The sequence below is a fragment of the Phalangium opilio genome, unplaced genomic scaffold (assembly GCF_054372755.1).
Source record: "Phalangium opilio isolate 3A_F unplaced genomic scaffold, DU_Popi_V2 ptg000092l_1, whole genome shotgun sequence".
Lineage (NCBI taxonomy): Eukaryota > Metazoa > Arthropoda > Arachnida > Opiliones > Phalangiidae > Phalangium > Phalangium opilio.
The window spans coordinates 1,051,105-1,066,716 of NW_028324197.1; the positions used below are offsets into that span (position 1 = coordinate 1,051,105).

At 38.9% G+C, this 15,612-nt stretch overlaps 2 protein-coding genes across 9 annotated transcripts in view; both read left to right on the forward strand.

Moving 5' to 3' along the window:
- LOC149640910 (zinc finger BED domain-containing protein 4-like) overlaps positions 1-8,104 on the forward strand; it is a 34,240-nt gene extending 26,136 nt beyond the window's left edge. For 7 of the 8 annotated variants that reach the window (XM_089850584.1, XM_089850582.1, XM_089850587.1 and 4 more), the window contains 9 exons: positions 4,081-4,917; positions 4,991-5,539; positions 5,608-5,785; positions 5,929-6,096; positions 6,153-6,244; positions 6,300-6,388; positions 6,450-6,718; positions 6,847-7,162; positions 7,222-8,104. In XM_089850584.1, the coding sequence (XP_089706710.1) occupies positions 4,081-4,917; positions 4,991-5,539; positions 5,608-5,785; positions 5,929-6,096; positions 6,153-6,244; positions 6,300-6,388; positions 6,450-6,718; positions 6,847-6,938 (2,274 nt within the window). In that variant the 3' untranslated portion in view covers positions 6,939-7,162; positions 7,222-8,104. The remainder of the gene's footprint in view (positions 1-4,080; positions 4,918-4,990; positions 5,540-5,607; positions 5,786-5,928; positions 6,097-6,152; positions 6,245-6,299; positions 6,389-6,449; positions 6,719-6,846; positions 7,163-7,221) is intronic. The other variant, XM_089850585.1, reaches the window with a different exon arrangement.
- A 217-nt stretch (positions 8,105-8,321) lies between these two features.
- LOC149640911 (uncharacterized) lies at positions 8,322-10,681 on the forward strand. Its single transcript, XM_089850538.1, has 2 exons — positions 8,322-8,657; positions 8,720-10,681. The coding sequence occupies exons 1-2, from the start codon at positions 8,322-8,324 to the stop codon at positions 10,679-10,681; spliced, it is 2,298 nt and encodes a 765-aa protein (XP_089706664.1).
- Positions 10,682-15,612: the final 4,931 nt, after the last annotated feature.

Below are 15,612 nucleotides of genomic sequence, written 5' to 3' on the forward strand. Positions count from 1 at the left end.
CCCACAAGTAACTACAAGTACCCACAAGCACCCACAAGTACCTACAAGCACCTACAAGTATCCACAAGCACCTACAAGTATCCACAAGCACCTACAAGCACCCACAAGTACTCACAAGTACCTACAAGTACTCACAAGTACCCACAAGTACCCACAAGTACCTACAAGTACCTACAAGCACCCAAAAGTACCCACAAGTACCCACAAGTACCTACAAGTACCCACAAGTACTACAAGCATCTACAAGCACCTACAAGCACCCACAAGTACCTACAAGTACCTACAACCACCCACAAGTACCTACAAGTACCCACAAGTACCTACAATTACCTACAAGTACCTACAAGTACCCACAAGTACCTACAAGTACCCACAAGTACCTACAAGTACCCACAAGTACCCATAAGTACCTACAAGCACCCACAGGTACCCACAAGTAACTACAAGTACCCACAAGTTCCTTCAAGCTCCTACAAGTACCTAAAAGCACCCACAAGTACCTAAAAGCACCCACAAGTACCTACAAGCGCCCGCAAGTACCCACAAGCGCCCGCAAGTACCCACAAGTACCTACAAGTACCCACAAGTACTACAAGCATCTACAAGCACCTACAAGCACCCACAAGTACCTAAAAGCACCTAAAAGCACCCACAAGTACCTAAAAGCACCCACAAGTACCTAAAAGCACCCACAAGTACCTACAAGCGCCCGCAAGTACCCACAAGCACCCACAAGTACCCACAAGTACCTACAAGTACCCACAAGTACTACAAGCATCTACAAGCACCTACAAGCACCCACAAGTATCTAAAAGGAACCTACAAGAACCCACAAGTACCTACAAGTACCCACTAGTACCTACAAGTACCCACAAGTACCTACAAGTACCCACAAGTACCCACAAGTACCTACAAGTACCCACAAGTACCTACAAGTACCCACAAGTACCTACAAGTACCTACAAGCACCCACAGGTACCCACAAGTAACTACAAGTACCCACAAGCACCCACAAGTACCTACAAGCACCTACAAGTATCCACAAGCACCTACAAGTATCTACAAGCACCTACAAGCACCCACAAGTACTCACAAGTACCTACAAGTACTCACAAGTACCCACAAGTACCTACAAGTACCTACAAGCACCCAAAAGTACCCACAAGTACCTACAAGCATCTACAAGCACCTACAAGCAACCACAAGTACCTACAAGCACCCACAAGTACCTACAAGTACCCACAAGTACCTACAAGTACCCACAAGTACCCACAAGTACCCACAAGTACCTACAAGTACCCACAAGTACCTACAAGTACCCACAAGTACCTACAAGTACCCACAAGTACCTACAAGTACCTACAAGCACCCACAGGTACCCACAAGTAACTACAAGTACCCACAAGCACCCACAAGTACCTACAAGCACCTACAAGTATCCACAAGCACCTACAAGCACCCACAAGTACTCACAAGTACCTACAAGTACTCACAAGTACCCACAAGTACCCACAAGTACCTACAAGTACCTACAAGCACCCAAAAGTACCCACAAGTACCCACAAGTACCTACAAGTACCCACAAGTACTACAAGCATCTACAAGCACCTACAAGCACCCACAAGTACCTACAAGTACCTACAACCACCCACAAGTACCTACAAGTACCCACAAGTACCTACAAGTACCTACAAGTACCTACAAGTACCCACAAGTACCTACAAGTACCCACAAGTACCAACAAGTACCCACAAGTACCCATAAGTACCTAAAAGCACCCACAGGTACCCACAAGTAACTACAAGTACCCACAAGTTCCTTCAAGCTCCTACAAGTACCTAAAAGCACCCACAAGTACCTAAAAGCACCCACAAGTACCTACAAGCGCCCGCAAGTACCCACAAGCGCCCGCAAGTACCCACAAGTACCTACAAGTACCCACAAGTACTACAAGCATCTACAAGCACCTACAAGCACCCACAAGTACCTACAAGTACCCACAAGTACTACAAGCATCTACAAGCACCTACAAGCACCCACAAGTACCTACAAGTACCTACAAGCACCCACAAGTACCTACAAGCACCCACAAGCACCCACAAGTACCTACAAGCACCCACAAGTACCCACAAGTACCCACAAGTACCTACAAGTACCCACAAGTACCCATAAGTACCTACAAGCACCCACAGGTACCCACAAGTAGCTACAAGTACCCACAAGCACCCACAAGTACCTACAAGCACCTACAAGTATCCACAAGCACCTACAAGTATCCACAAGCACCTACAAGCACCCACAAGTACTCTCAAGTACCTACAAGTACTCACAAGTACCTACAAGTACCTACAAGCACCCAAAAGTACCCACAAGTACCCACAAGTACCTACAAGCACCCACAAGTACCCACAAGAACCCACAAGTAACCACAAGAACCCGGGCAAAGCACCTACAAGAGCTCAAACGCCATGTTTTTCTTGCTTAATATCCCTCTAACGGCGTGAATCATAACAAAAACGCCGTAAGTCGAAGATAAAAAATTAGGGCTAAAATGCGTGTCTCTAACAGTGGTAAAACGCCGTAATTCCATTACCCAAAATAACGTAAGTCAAAGTATGTGTTAATAATGATAAAAATCAATACTTAAACTTAATTTATCTTAATGAAACTAAGAAAAGGCACATCTATGGACTGTTATCTTTCATTTAAGATGGTTCCCAAACGTAACGAATGAATAGTTTTCTTTATACACGAGCGCAATTAAGGTCATTTTTCAAAAAAATCCCATGTTATCTCTATGGAACAATATAGTATCTTTCACCAAATGTCGGATTCATTTTATGGATTCTAAAACCACCCTTAACAACTTTTTTCTTTATAGAATTAACTATTAGTTGGATCTCTTTGAAATTTTAACCTCATAATTAGGGCCCAAATTTTAGTTCACTGGCAAAATTTCAAAGCAGCAAACACAATACGAAAAAAGTTACGGCCAATCAAAGAACCCTCCTTTAGCATTAAAGGCAGTATCAAGTCTTATCTAAGAGAGCGACCGCTCTCCTAGAATATGGGAATTCGAAAAACGTAAAAAAAAAGGGTGGGTGAAAGTTAGGGCGGTTCTACCCCTCTTTGAGGAATAGTAGCCTTGGTAATAGTAGATAAATAAATACATTTTGGAATTAGGAATTAAAAATGTGATTGTATTTAATTTATGTAATTGAAAATTTTTTAAGTTTCTAGCAAAGTTGTTGGCTTTGAGTGGTTAAGGTCCTGAAATTTTAAAGTAAAACAAATAGCTAAAAAAAGGCCAAAATGTGAAGGCATATAAAAAAACCACCCCCAACCCTTCCCAAGCTTGCTTTAGATAGACCTTAGAGAATTTCATGGGGCCCCTTGCACGTGTTTCGGAGTAAGAAACCAATTCTCTCCCCCCGTCTCAATGCTCCAAGCTGCACCTGTGGTGTTGAGTGTGTTTAAGCAAACTTTATGACTCTCCGTGTTAGTTGTCTAAATAATTTTTTAATTAAGTGATAATAACTTAAAAATAGATATGATCGTACGTGTAGTCAGGACTAACTTCTACAATGCTACATGGGACTGGGAACATCAAATATAGATGAGACTAATGGTTTGAAGTGTACCCATAAAATCGTTGGCTTAACCTCTCTACGGTGACGTCACTACATAGTTGGTTTGAAAAAAAGAGATGAGAAGTTGAAAACGGTGATTCAGTCCTGACTCCTGCTCCACTCTCCTTAAACTTCGTGTTAGGACAAGTTCTGTCAGTTGTCGCTCTTTTGTTGTACGGGAACGGGACGGCCGCTAGCCCGCGACCGGATGATTTAGTTAATTCCTAAGAATTACGATTCGCGATTTCGGCAATTATTTTCGCTGCGTAGGCGTAGCTACTAGCAAGTTACTAGTCTTAAACCTTTTCGGAAAATTTTAGTTCGGGAACCGGGATCTTGCGACTCGATAGTATTTCTCCCAATATAAAATCTAAATGTAAAGCTAGGATCCAGACATCGATCTCCTCAATTTTTAGCAATGTCAGTGCCAAATAAAAAGAATGTTTTCAAGGTAATGATGGAAGGAAAATCACTAACCAAATCTGACCATGTGGAAAAAACGAAAATATACTCATTAAAAGACAAGGTGGCTAGTTCCTCAAAAAGTTCTAAAAATAGTCTTTCAAGTGCAAGTTGTGCAACTAGTTCAAAAACTGCAAATATAGTTCCTACCTCAAAAACTTCTAATACTCTAGTCAAAAACCCAAGCCAAGTGATATGTGTCGCAAGACTACCTCATGACCGAGATTCGCCAATGTCTCTCAGTACCAAGGTCTCAACTAAGTCAAGCTATTGGACCAGTATAAATGAAATTATTATGAATCAAGATGAAGAAAGTCGCCATGAAGATCAAGAAGAAGAGTCACATTCCGAAGACATAAACCAAGTTCACCAAAAAGGCAACAGCCAACTAGACAACTTGGGGTCTGAATCAGAGTCAGGAATTCAACTAGATGCTTGCAGTTATGCAGCGGAAGAGATAGTTGAATGCGACCAGTACTTAAGTGAAAGTGAATCGGAGAAAAATTTTGTTCCTGAAGGTGATAACAGTAATGATCTCAATATGGGCTCGTCTCAAACTTCTCAAGAGAGTCAAGACAGTCAAGAATCTCAAGATGGTAGTAAAAGAGTCAAAATGAGTGTGAAAATAGTTCCATTGAAAGAATATGAAAATTCTTTTGCGTCAACATCATTGGGAAAGAAGGTACAAAATCATTACACGTACTATGGACATATACCTCATGAGGATTCAAACTGCTACACAGCTGTGTTAATGTGTGCGTATTGTGATAAGTTAATTAGAGGTAGCAGTGGTGACACAGTTTCAAACTTTAAAAGACACACGGAAGTAAGTATTTTTAATTTTTTTTGCTCCTCTTACTCTTGCTGAAAACTAAATCTTTGATTTTTTAATATTTAAGAGTCAACATCCAACTGCCAAATGGGTTGACATCTGTAAACGGAAATCTACCTTAGATGAATCTCAGAACGGTTCTTTAGACCAGTTTCTTATTCCAACAAAAATCGCAAAATTTGGGTCAAACAGTGTAGTACAAAAGAATTTTGAACGAGGTCTTTTGGACATGGTGTGCTTAGATGGCGCTCCGTTAACTTTACCAGAGCAAATGGGCTTTAGACTTCTTGTCAACAGTATGGCACCAGGAATAGACTTTACAACAAGAAGAACCTTAACCCGAAACTTAACAAAAAGTTTTGAAACTCGCGTAATTCCCAATTTAAGGAAAACTTTCAAAAACATAAAGAATGGTGGCATTCATCTTTCGTTAGACATGTGGTCTACAAGAAACAGGGAAGGAGTCATTGGAGTTAGGGCCCATTATGTTGATGACCATTTTAATCTTCAAGCAAGAACAATTGGATTCATGGCGTTTAATGATAGACACACTGGTGAAAATATTAAAAAGCAGGTGGAAAAGATTTTGCAAGATGTTTGCATTAGACCAATACAGGTAAATACATAGTAAATTATCAAGCTTCACATAATCACATTTAGTTAAAATAATTATATTTCTCCTAGGTGGGAAAGATAATGGCAGACAATGCTAGCAATATCACTAAAGCCTTTGCTGTTAAACAAGATGAAAACGCAATTTACGATTCTTGGATAAATATTGGAATAGACTGCGAACAACTAAACTCAGATGATGAAGATGAAGATGCAATAATTGAGGAAATGGATGAAAATAACGATAATGGTATTTATTTTTAGAGTGTCAGTCTAGACTAGGGAATGTTATGTTTCATTACTTTCATAAGCATAACTCTGAGAGAGGTTACCCTTTTTAGAGAGAAAATTGTTCATTTTAAAATAAACTCAATTTCATTGAATTATTTTTAGTCTTTGAACCAGACCTTACAGAACTAGTGGGAGAAAGATTAGGATGTACAGCTCATACAATTCAGCTGGCTATCAACGATGCTATCAAGAAAGACGATACTACAAGTGATCTGATTCAGTATATAACAAAAATCATAGTATTTTTTAGAAGATCTACATATTACTGCAGTAAGTTCTAAAAAATTACGTGCAGGAGTTAAATTTAAAATATTTCCCCCTGATAGATCAACTTCGTGCAAAAATTAAAAGAGACTTGATTCTCCCCGTGAAAACTCGCTGGAATTCTGTTTTATTTGCCATTCAGCTACTACAAGATGTAAAGAAATTTTCCCAATTAAATAGAAAATGATATAAACAAAATTTTATTGCAGGAAAAAGTATTTTTGGCAACACAGCAAATAATGTTGCAAGCATATGCTAAAAGAGATGTAAAGCTCTCACCACCAAGCAATATAAATCGGTACATCATATTAATATTGTTTTAAAATATTTTTAAGTGCCTAAATATTTCATAACTTTAGAACATTAATGAGAGAGGTTCTGGCACTACTGAAGCCTGCACAAATGGCCACAGATATTTTACAAAGTGATGGTGTAACATCGTGTTATATAATCCCAGTCATTACTGCCACAATTTTAAAAATTCAGGAAATCACACCTGTGTATCTAAAAGATCTTAAAGCTAGCCTCGTCCAAGAGATGTTAAAAAGGTTTAAAAAGATAATGGATCATGACAGTTACCTTATTGCGGAAATGTTGCATCCTAAACAAAGAACCGATTTTTTGACAAGTAAATTGATCCTTGTGTATTGTTAAATTCATGAAAACGCAACTTTTGCATGCATGAGATGCAAAAATTGCGTTTCCATGAATTTGGTACCCAGTAGTTAAACTAATACCAATTTTAAAATTTTTCAGGTGCAATTGCTGAACAATTAAGTTTAAGAAAAAAGGCGGATGCTATAGAAATGCTCAGAAACACATTAGACTTATTCATTCCACAGAAATAACAAGACGAAACATTGAACGATTATGAGCCAACAACATCAAGTGACAGTCACGAACCAGCCTCTGAAAATGGTGTTTTTGCATATATAAGCGCTGTGATTCCGAAGAAACGACAGAATTTTGAAATTCATGAAGTAGATCAGTATATGGCTCATGATATGAGCACTGAGAAAATTGCTGACAACCCATTGGAATTCTGGAGTAAATACAAAGAAATCTATCCTAGGTAACAAAATTTTACATGCAAACCTTATCAAGTAATATAACTTTCTCCTTCAATCATAGACTTTCTGAGCTTTCTCTTATTTATTTATCAATTCCTGCAACATCTGGAAGTGTGGAGAGGCTTTTTAGTAAAGCTGGAGCAGTGGCACGCTCGAGAAGAGCAAAACTTACCCCCAAGAGAATTGCAGAAATGTTATTCTATAGAGAGTTTCGTCTAGAAGAATTAAAAAAACAAGGGAAACTAGGCAAGATTTAGCAAAATTAGTCTTCCTGAAAAACTAAAAAACAAAGTAAACTAGAGTGGATTTTGTGAAATCCATGGATTTAAAATTTTAATAAAGAATTTGTTGTTCAAGCATAAAATGTTTCAAATGATTTGATAGGTTTCAATATTCATACTATTTTTGAGAAAAGTATCTAAGTGTGTAGTTGTAGATAAATTGATATTGTTAAAATTCATGCTGTTTTTGATGGAAGTATCTGATAGGCACATAAATTGGTAAATAGTTGAAAACTTAAAATTGACCGGAGGGAAAGGGGCTAGTTCTTTTATTTATTAAATGAGAGTATGAGACTGTCTTTCATAATGTGATAGAAATATTTATCTATCGCAAAACTTTATTTCAAAAATGAGAGAAATATTTATCTATCGCGAAATTTTATTTCAATAATGAGAGAAAAATTTATCTATAGGGATATTTTATTTATAAAAATGAGAGAAAAATTTATCTATAGGGATATTTTATAAATAAAAATGGGAGAAAAATTTATCTATAGGGATATTTTATTTATAAAAATGAGAGAAAAATTTATCTGTAGATAAACTATGATATTTTGAAAGGAAAATAATTATCTCAAGTGGCGAGCGCTTACCCTTTAATTCTTTTATAGAAAGTGTATCGCCATCTGGCAGCGACTACGTGATTTAAAAATTTATCGATCGCACAATAGAGCTATTTCAGTGGGGGAAAGGGGTAAGAAGTTTGTCGACTGCTTATTGAAAACCAAGGAGTATGAATGAGGAAAAAGTATACTTCCTCCATGTTATAATTTTCCAATTTGAGAGCGGCCATTACGTGGGGGTTTTAAACCTAGGCGACTATGGTTTGGTTGGGTCTTTCTTAGACATTTCCCCGCATTGGTATTAATAAAAGTTTAACATGGCTAATATGTCGACATATTATGAGAGTTTAAGTGAGAAAAATGTTAAAGATAGATATAAAGAGAAGATTTCAACCATAAACCATATAGATCCTTATGTTTTAAAAGTGAAGGACTTTAACAAAATTATACCAACGGAACGTGAGACGTTTTCACTATTACCCCCAACTTCTTTCCCCGACATTTATATGTATCTTGTTGAGGGTATTTCGCCTTTTACGAAGGAAAACTTTAAAAACTATAAAAGTATGTATGCTTACAATCTATTTGTGAGTGGTTTTGTGAGAGATTTGTTAGTAAAACAACTTGGGGATAAAATTATCGTTCTGGCCACTGTAAGTACTGAGATATTTACAATATTACATCGGCAAATAGTTTAATCGTATAATTCTTTCAGGTGATGCATTCTCAGAGATTAAGGGAGACCCCCCTTAAACCTTGGGTTATTAGTAACGATGATGGGTCCATTCAATCCGCGCATTGTACGTGCATGGCTGGTCTCGACGAGTCGTGCACACATGTAGGTGCCTTGCTTTTTTACATTGAATATGCTGTTCGATATAGGGAAGTAAAAACAGTCACTGGTGTTGCAGCGTACTGGTCGGTTCCTGTAACAAAGCAAGCTTCCTACTCGGAAATTTCGAAAATGAACCTAAGCTCTGCGTCACGGAAAAAAAAACAACTAGATGGCATATTAGGAGAGGTTGTGGAGAATTATACTAATGTTCCTAAAAAATCATGCGTCTTAAAGCAAAAGTGTGTTCCTATAATAACAAAAGATGAGCACTCGCAGTTAGAAGAAGAACTTTTTAAGGTTGGACTTCGGTGCTCATATTTTAGCGTCCACAGAAAGTACCAAGAAAACTATATTCCAAAGTGCGTGAGTGTAGGGTATCCAGTTGCTTTAACGGAACTGTATGATGAAACTAAATGTACGTTAAAATTCAACGAACTCCTTAATGTGTGTGAAACACTGAAATTGGAATTTACAAATGAACAAGCCGAACGGGTAGAAAGGGAAACCAAGAAGCAATCAGAAAGTAAATTATGGCACCGCTTTCGTGCAGGCCGTATAACCGCGTCAAACTTTAAAAAAGCATGTCATAGTGATCCGGCTATGCCTTCAGCCTCTTTGATATCTTTAATTTGTTACCCGAACATTAAACCTTTTCAAACTGAAGCCACTAAATGGGGGAAAACTCACGAAGAAACCGCGCGAAAAATTTATATTACGGAAATGGAATCTAAACATCAAAATTTGAAGGTAGAGCTTGCTGGTCTCTGTTTAAATGTCGCATACCCTCACCTAGGGGCATCGCCTGATGCTTCGGTATGTTGCGATTGCTGTGGTAAAGGGTTGATAGAAATAAAGTGCCCTTACACTATGAGAGACAAACCATGCAAAGATTTTGATTCTAAACATTGTTTAGAGACCACCGAATCTGGAAACTTGACGCTAAAAAGAAGCCACGAATATTTTTACCAAGTCCAAGCGCAACTGTTTGTAACTGGAAGGTCTTACGCTGATTTTTGTATTTGGACTAAGGTGGATTTTTACATTCAAAGAATTTTTCCATGCAAAGAATTTTGGATAGTTATGGAACCAAAGTCGCAAGATTTCTTTAAACTGGCAATTTTGCCAGAACTTCTAGCCAAAAGTTTTACTAGAACGTCAAACGCTCCTCCTGTTACCCATACTTGCAAGGATATAGTGACCTTTGACCAAAAACAAAACACTCCTCCGTCAAAACCCACTACAATGAAGGCTCCTACGTCAAAACCCACTACAATGAAGGCTCCTACGTCAAAACCCACTACAATGAAAGCTCCTCCGTCAAAACCCACTACAATGAAGGCGCCTACGTCAAAACCCACTACAATGAAAGCTCCTCCGTCAAAACCCACTTCAATGAAGGCTTCTTCGTCAAAACCCACTGCAATGAAAGCTCCTCCGTCAAAACCCACTTCAATGAACGCTCCTCCGTCAAAACCCACTTCAAGGAAGGCTCCTCCGTCTAAACCCACTTCAATGAAGGCTCCTCCATCAAACAAGCCAATTCCACAAATTGACTCAACACCGAAAAAGAAAGGGCATCCGAAAAGATCGCTGCAAGATATTTTATCACCCACGAAACAACCCTCGCGCCAAGCCAACAATCAACTTCATGTAAAGTTTTGCTACTGTCAAGGACCTGAACATGGGAAAATGATATTTTGTGAAGGTGAAAACTGCCCAATTAGCTGGTACCACATTGAATGTTTAAAAATTAAAAGAGTTCCAAAAGGGAGATGGTTCTGCCCCGAGTGTGCCAAACTTAATCGAGCAGCGAAGATGAAAAAACCAAAGAACAAGTCATAAACTAAATAATAGAAACGGGATTAGCAATATTTTAACAATTTAATTTTTAGATAAAAGTAATAAGAATAAAATTAAGCTTCATTGCTTAAAAGTACTCTCTATACAGGGTGTTTCGGAGAAGTCTGGCACAAATTAACAGGCGTGTTCTTCGGGTCAAAAGAAGTCAAAAATGTTCTATGAACTTTTGGGTGAAAGCCCCCCGTTTCAGAGTTATGTACTCTCCAAAGTTGGCCTTAAAACAATGGAATTTTGCCGATATGTGGAACTGGTATTATGCCTTTGGACAAATTGTTTTCTAATTTACCATAAGCTTATGTACGAAGAAATTAACAGCTAGTGAAGTGGTTTAAAGGGCCGCTAACATTATTCGTTCTCGTATTAATAACGTTTTTACAAAAATAATAATCCCAAACAAATTTATTGCACCTTAAACGCCAGTTACTTGTTTAATTAGACTTTTTGTTTTATGTTCCTTCGGTTACAAAACATCAGCATTTACAAAAATTGTTCAAAATGACCTCCTTCAACGTTTAAGCAAACTTGCGCGCGTCTTTTAAACGACTCCCGAACACGTTCGAAGATTCCTGGCGTGTTGCGGATGTTATCACACCCATCAATTATTCTTTGTCTTAAGTCCTGGACATCTCGAACTTCACTACGGTACACCAAGTCTTTCAAATGGCCCCACAGGAAAAAATCACATGGGTTGAGATCCGGCGATCTTGCTGGCCAATCAATAGCTCCGCCTCGACCTATCCACCTCAAAGGGAATTCGACATCAAGATGCTGTCTTACTCGAAGGCTAAAGTGTGGCGGTGCCCCATCGTGCATGAACCACATTCTTTGTCGGAGGTCCAACGGTACGTCTTCGAGAAGGTCTGGTAAATTGTCCTGCAAAAATCTCAAGTATGCCTCCCCATTTAACCTTGGTTGCATAAAAAAGGGTCCAATTAACCAATCGCCTACAATTCCGCACCACACGTTCAAACTAAACTGCACCTGATGTGCCCTTACGCGTGTCGCGTGTGGGTTTCTTTGGCTCCACTCGTGCTGGTTGTGCAAATTAATTACACCGCCACGCGAAAAATTGGCTTCGTCAGAGACCAGCAAAATACGTGGAAAGTCCAAGTCTATTACTTGTGCCAAAAACCACTGGCAGAAAGCTACTCTTCTTGGACAGTCACCTTCGTTTAAAGCTTGTACTTTTTGTAAATGGTATGGGTGGAACTGGTGTCCACGAAGGATTTTCCAAACGAGTACATGATTTACACCTAATTGGCGGCCAATGATCCTGGTGCTGGTTGTAGGATCTTCCTCAAAAATAGTTAGTACATTGTCTTCAATGTCCTCGGGTACAATCTGCGGGCGAACTTCAGGGCCTGACGGTTGTAGCTTACCGGTTTCTCTCAAACGTCTGTCAACAGCACTAAACGTTTGCCGATTCGGAACTTGTCGTTCAGGAAAGTGCTCCTGGTACAAGCGCCGAGCTTCAACCCCATTGCCTTGAGCCAATCCGTACATCAGATGCATATCTGAATACTCTGCATTCGTGAAGTAGACCATTATTTGTTTTAGAGAAGCTACCAAATTCGCATTTAAAAAGTAAAGCACATTAAATTCGATTGACCTTTACTCAAGCTTAAGTAGTGAAATTAAAAAACAAATTACGCTGCGTTGGATAAAACAATCGGAATGTTTTTTTAAGAATCACAACTACTTAAGCTTGAGTAAAGGAAAATCGAATTTAATGTGCTTTACTTTTTAAATGCAAATTTGGTAGCTTCTCTAAAACAAATAATGGTCTACTTCACGAATGCAGAGTATTCAGATATGCATCTGATGTACGGATTGGCTCAAGGCAATGGGGTTGAAGCTCGGCGCTTGTACCAGGAGCACTTTCCTGAACGACAAGTTCCGAATCGGCAAACGTTTAGTGCTGTTGACAGACGTTTGAGAGAAACCGGTAAGCTACAACCGTCAGGCCCTGAAGTTCGCCCGCAGATTGTACCCGAGGACATTGAAGACAATGTACTAACTATTTTTGAGGAAGATCCTACAACCAGCACCAGGATCATTGGCCGCCAATTAGGTGTAAATCATGTACTCGTTTGGAAAATCCTTCGTGGACACCAGTTCCACCCATACCATTTACAAAAAGTACAAGCTTTAAACGAAGGTGACTGTCCAAGAAGAGTAGCTTTCTGCCAGTGGTTTTTGGCACAAGTAATAGACTTGGACTTTCCACGTATTTTGCTGGTCTCTGACGAAGCCAATTTTTCGCGTGGCGGTGTAATTAATTTGCACAACCAGCACGAGTGGAGCCAAAGAAACCCACACGCGACACGCGTAAGGGCACATCAGGTGCAGTTTAGTTTGAACGTGTGGTGCGGAATTGTAGGCGATTGGTTAATTGGACCCTTTTTTATGCAACCAAGGTTAAATGGGGAGGCATACTTGAGATTTTTGCAGGACAATTTACCAGACCTTCTCGAAGACGTACCGTTGGACCTCCGACAAAGAATGTGGTTCATGCACGATGGGGCACCGCCACACTTTAGCCTTCGAGTAAGACAGCATCTTGATGTCGAATTCCCTTTGAGGTGGATAGGTCGAGGCGGAGCTATTGATTGGCCAGCAAGATCGCCGGATCTCAACCCATGTGATTTTTTCCTGTGGGGCCATTTGAAAGACTTGGTGTACCGTAGTGAAGTTCGAGATGTCCAGGACTTAAGACAAAGAATAATTGATGGGTGTGATAACATCCGCAACACGCCAGGAATCTTCGAACGTGTTCGCGAGTCGTTTAAAAGACGCGCGCAAGTTTGCTTAAACGTTGAAGGAGGTCATTTTGAACAATTTTTGTAAATGCTGATGTTTTGTAACCGAAGGAACATAAAACAAAAAGTCTAATTAAACAAGTAACTGGCGTTTAAGGTGCAATAAATTTGTTTGGGATTATTATTTTTGTAAAAACGTTATTAATACGAGAACGAATAATGTTAGCGGCCCTTTAAACCACTTCACTAGCTGTTAATTTCTTCGTACATAAGCTTATGGTAAATTAGAAAACAATTTGTCCAAAGGCATAATACCAGTTCCACATATCGGCAAAATTCCATTGTTTTAAGGCCAACTTTGGAGAGTACATAACTCTGAAACGGGGGGCTTTCACCCAAAAGTTCATAGAACATTTTTGACTTCTTTTGACCCGAAGAACACGCCTGTTAATTTGTGCCAGACTTCTCCGAAACACCCTGTATATGTGATACCAAAATATTTTGCTAATGGCCATTTGTTATTAAAAAGGTTACAATGAATGAGTTTAAAATTATTACACCATCAATTACTTTTATTGAGAGGGGTGGAGCGCTACAAATTTAATCAAAAGGGACAACTGACGGGGTCAGGTTTGTTAGGGCAGCGCACACTACAGCAATTTTATCAAGAGTTGCCATTTCTTCTTCAGGAGCTACGTGTAGCAAATCAATGGGAAGTTTGGTAAACAAAATCGTGTATTTCTGCCTAAGTTGCCCTATTACCCTCTCAACATGGATTCGGACGTTAGCAAGTTTTCTAGTTGATTCTACATCTTGCGGTGATAATTGTTTTTTTCCTTTTGTAAAAGTTGGATATTTGATAGTGGCATAATAAAAGCCTACAGAATCGTCAATGTTGAATCCCCTATCGGCTAAAATAAGGTCCCCCGGTAATAAGTTTTCCAAAAGCCCAGAATGTTCTGTTAAGTGCTTGTCACTTACTCTCCCTCCCCACCCTTTAGAAATAAAACTTATTGATCCTTGAGGAGTTACACCAATTAGAAATTTTACAGTGTTACAGCTTTTATAGCTGGAGTAAGTTTCAGCGCGACATTTGACGCTTGATGGTTTATGGGTGAATACTTCAAAACAATCTATAATGACAGCGCATTGCTTCCCAAATTTTTCCCTAAAACACATTGGCATTGTAGCGCATAATTCATCCCTTTCGGGCCATTTTACAAATTTCTGAAGTCTATTGTACATAACATTTAAACAGTTGTAAAAGATTCTCCCGACTGTAGCTTCAGACACCCAAAATCTAAAAGCTAAATCTTTATTTGTTAGAGCTAGTCTTAGCTTCATAATCGTTAAGACAACCTGCTGAAAAATCGTTAGCTTTGAATTTTGAAATAAATATGGTGACACTTGTTTAACTAAAATTTCTAAAACTTCAAAGCTCTCGAGACCAGTGAAGAACTTAGTTTTTAAATCCCCTTTATCCCCTCTAAAATAGAATTCCGTATATTTATGTTCACCCAATTCTTTCTCAAGTGTACCAAGCTCGGATACCAATTGATTTATGTTTTCTCTGCAAGAATTAAGCAAACTATAAGCATCTTCTAGTTTGGTTGTTAGTAGAGTAATTTTTTCACTCGATTCTAGGTTTTTAATTTCCGCATACTCTAACTCAAACCTTTCGCAAACCCTGATTAGCGTCTGTGAAGAACCTTCTACTAGCATTTTACCCGCTTGAGTTGAACAATGTACCATTTCCTTTTCTACCTTATTAATAACTCTGTCTAAATCCTTAAAAACTAATTCGCTTTGTGTACTGACATCAACATGTTCTGACTCCGTTTGAGTGCTTTTATCCGAAGAATGTTCTGACTCCATTTGAGTGCTTTTATCCGAAGAATGTTCTGACTCCGTTTGAGTGCTTTTATCCGAAGAAGTAGTCGTAACGCTAAATTTTAAATTGTAATCCAAAGGAGCTGTAACACTTTTTGTTTTTGGAGAGGCTAAAGAGCCTATGCCCTCGTCACGAACCAAAGAGTCAAGTGTAGAGGTGGTGTCTTCCCAAATTAACGAAACTCCAGCTTCGTCAGAAAATGAAGTTATAGAAACTGGTTCGTTATTTGACAGAGATGCACCTTCTTCTAGAGACAATGATGT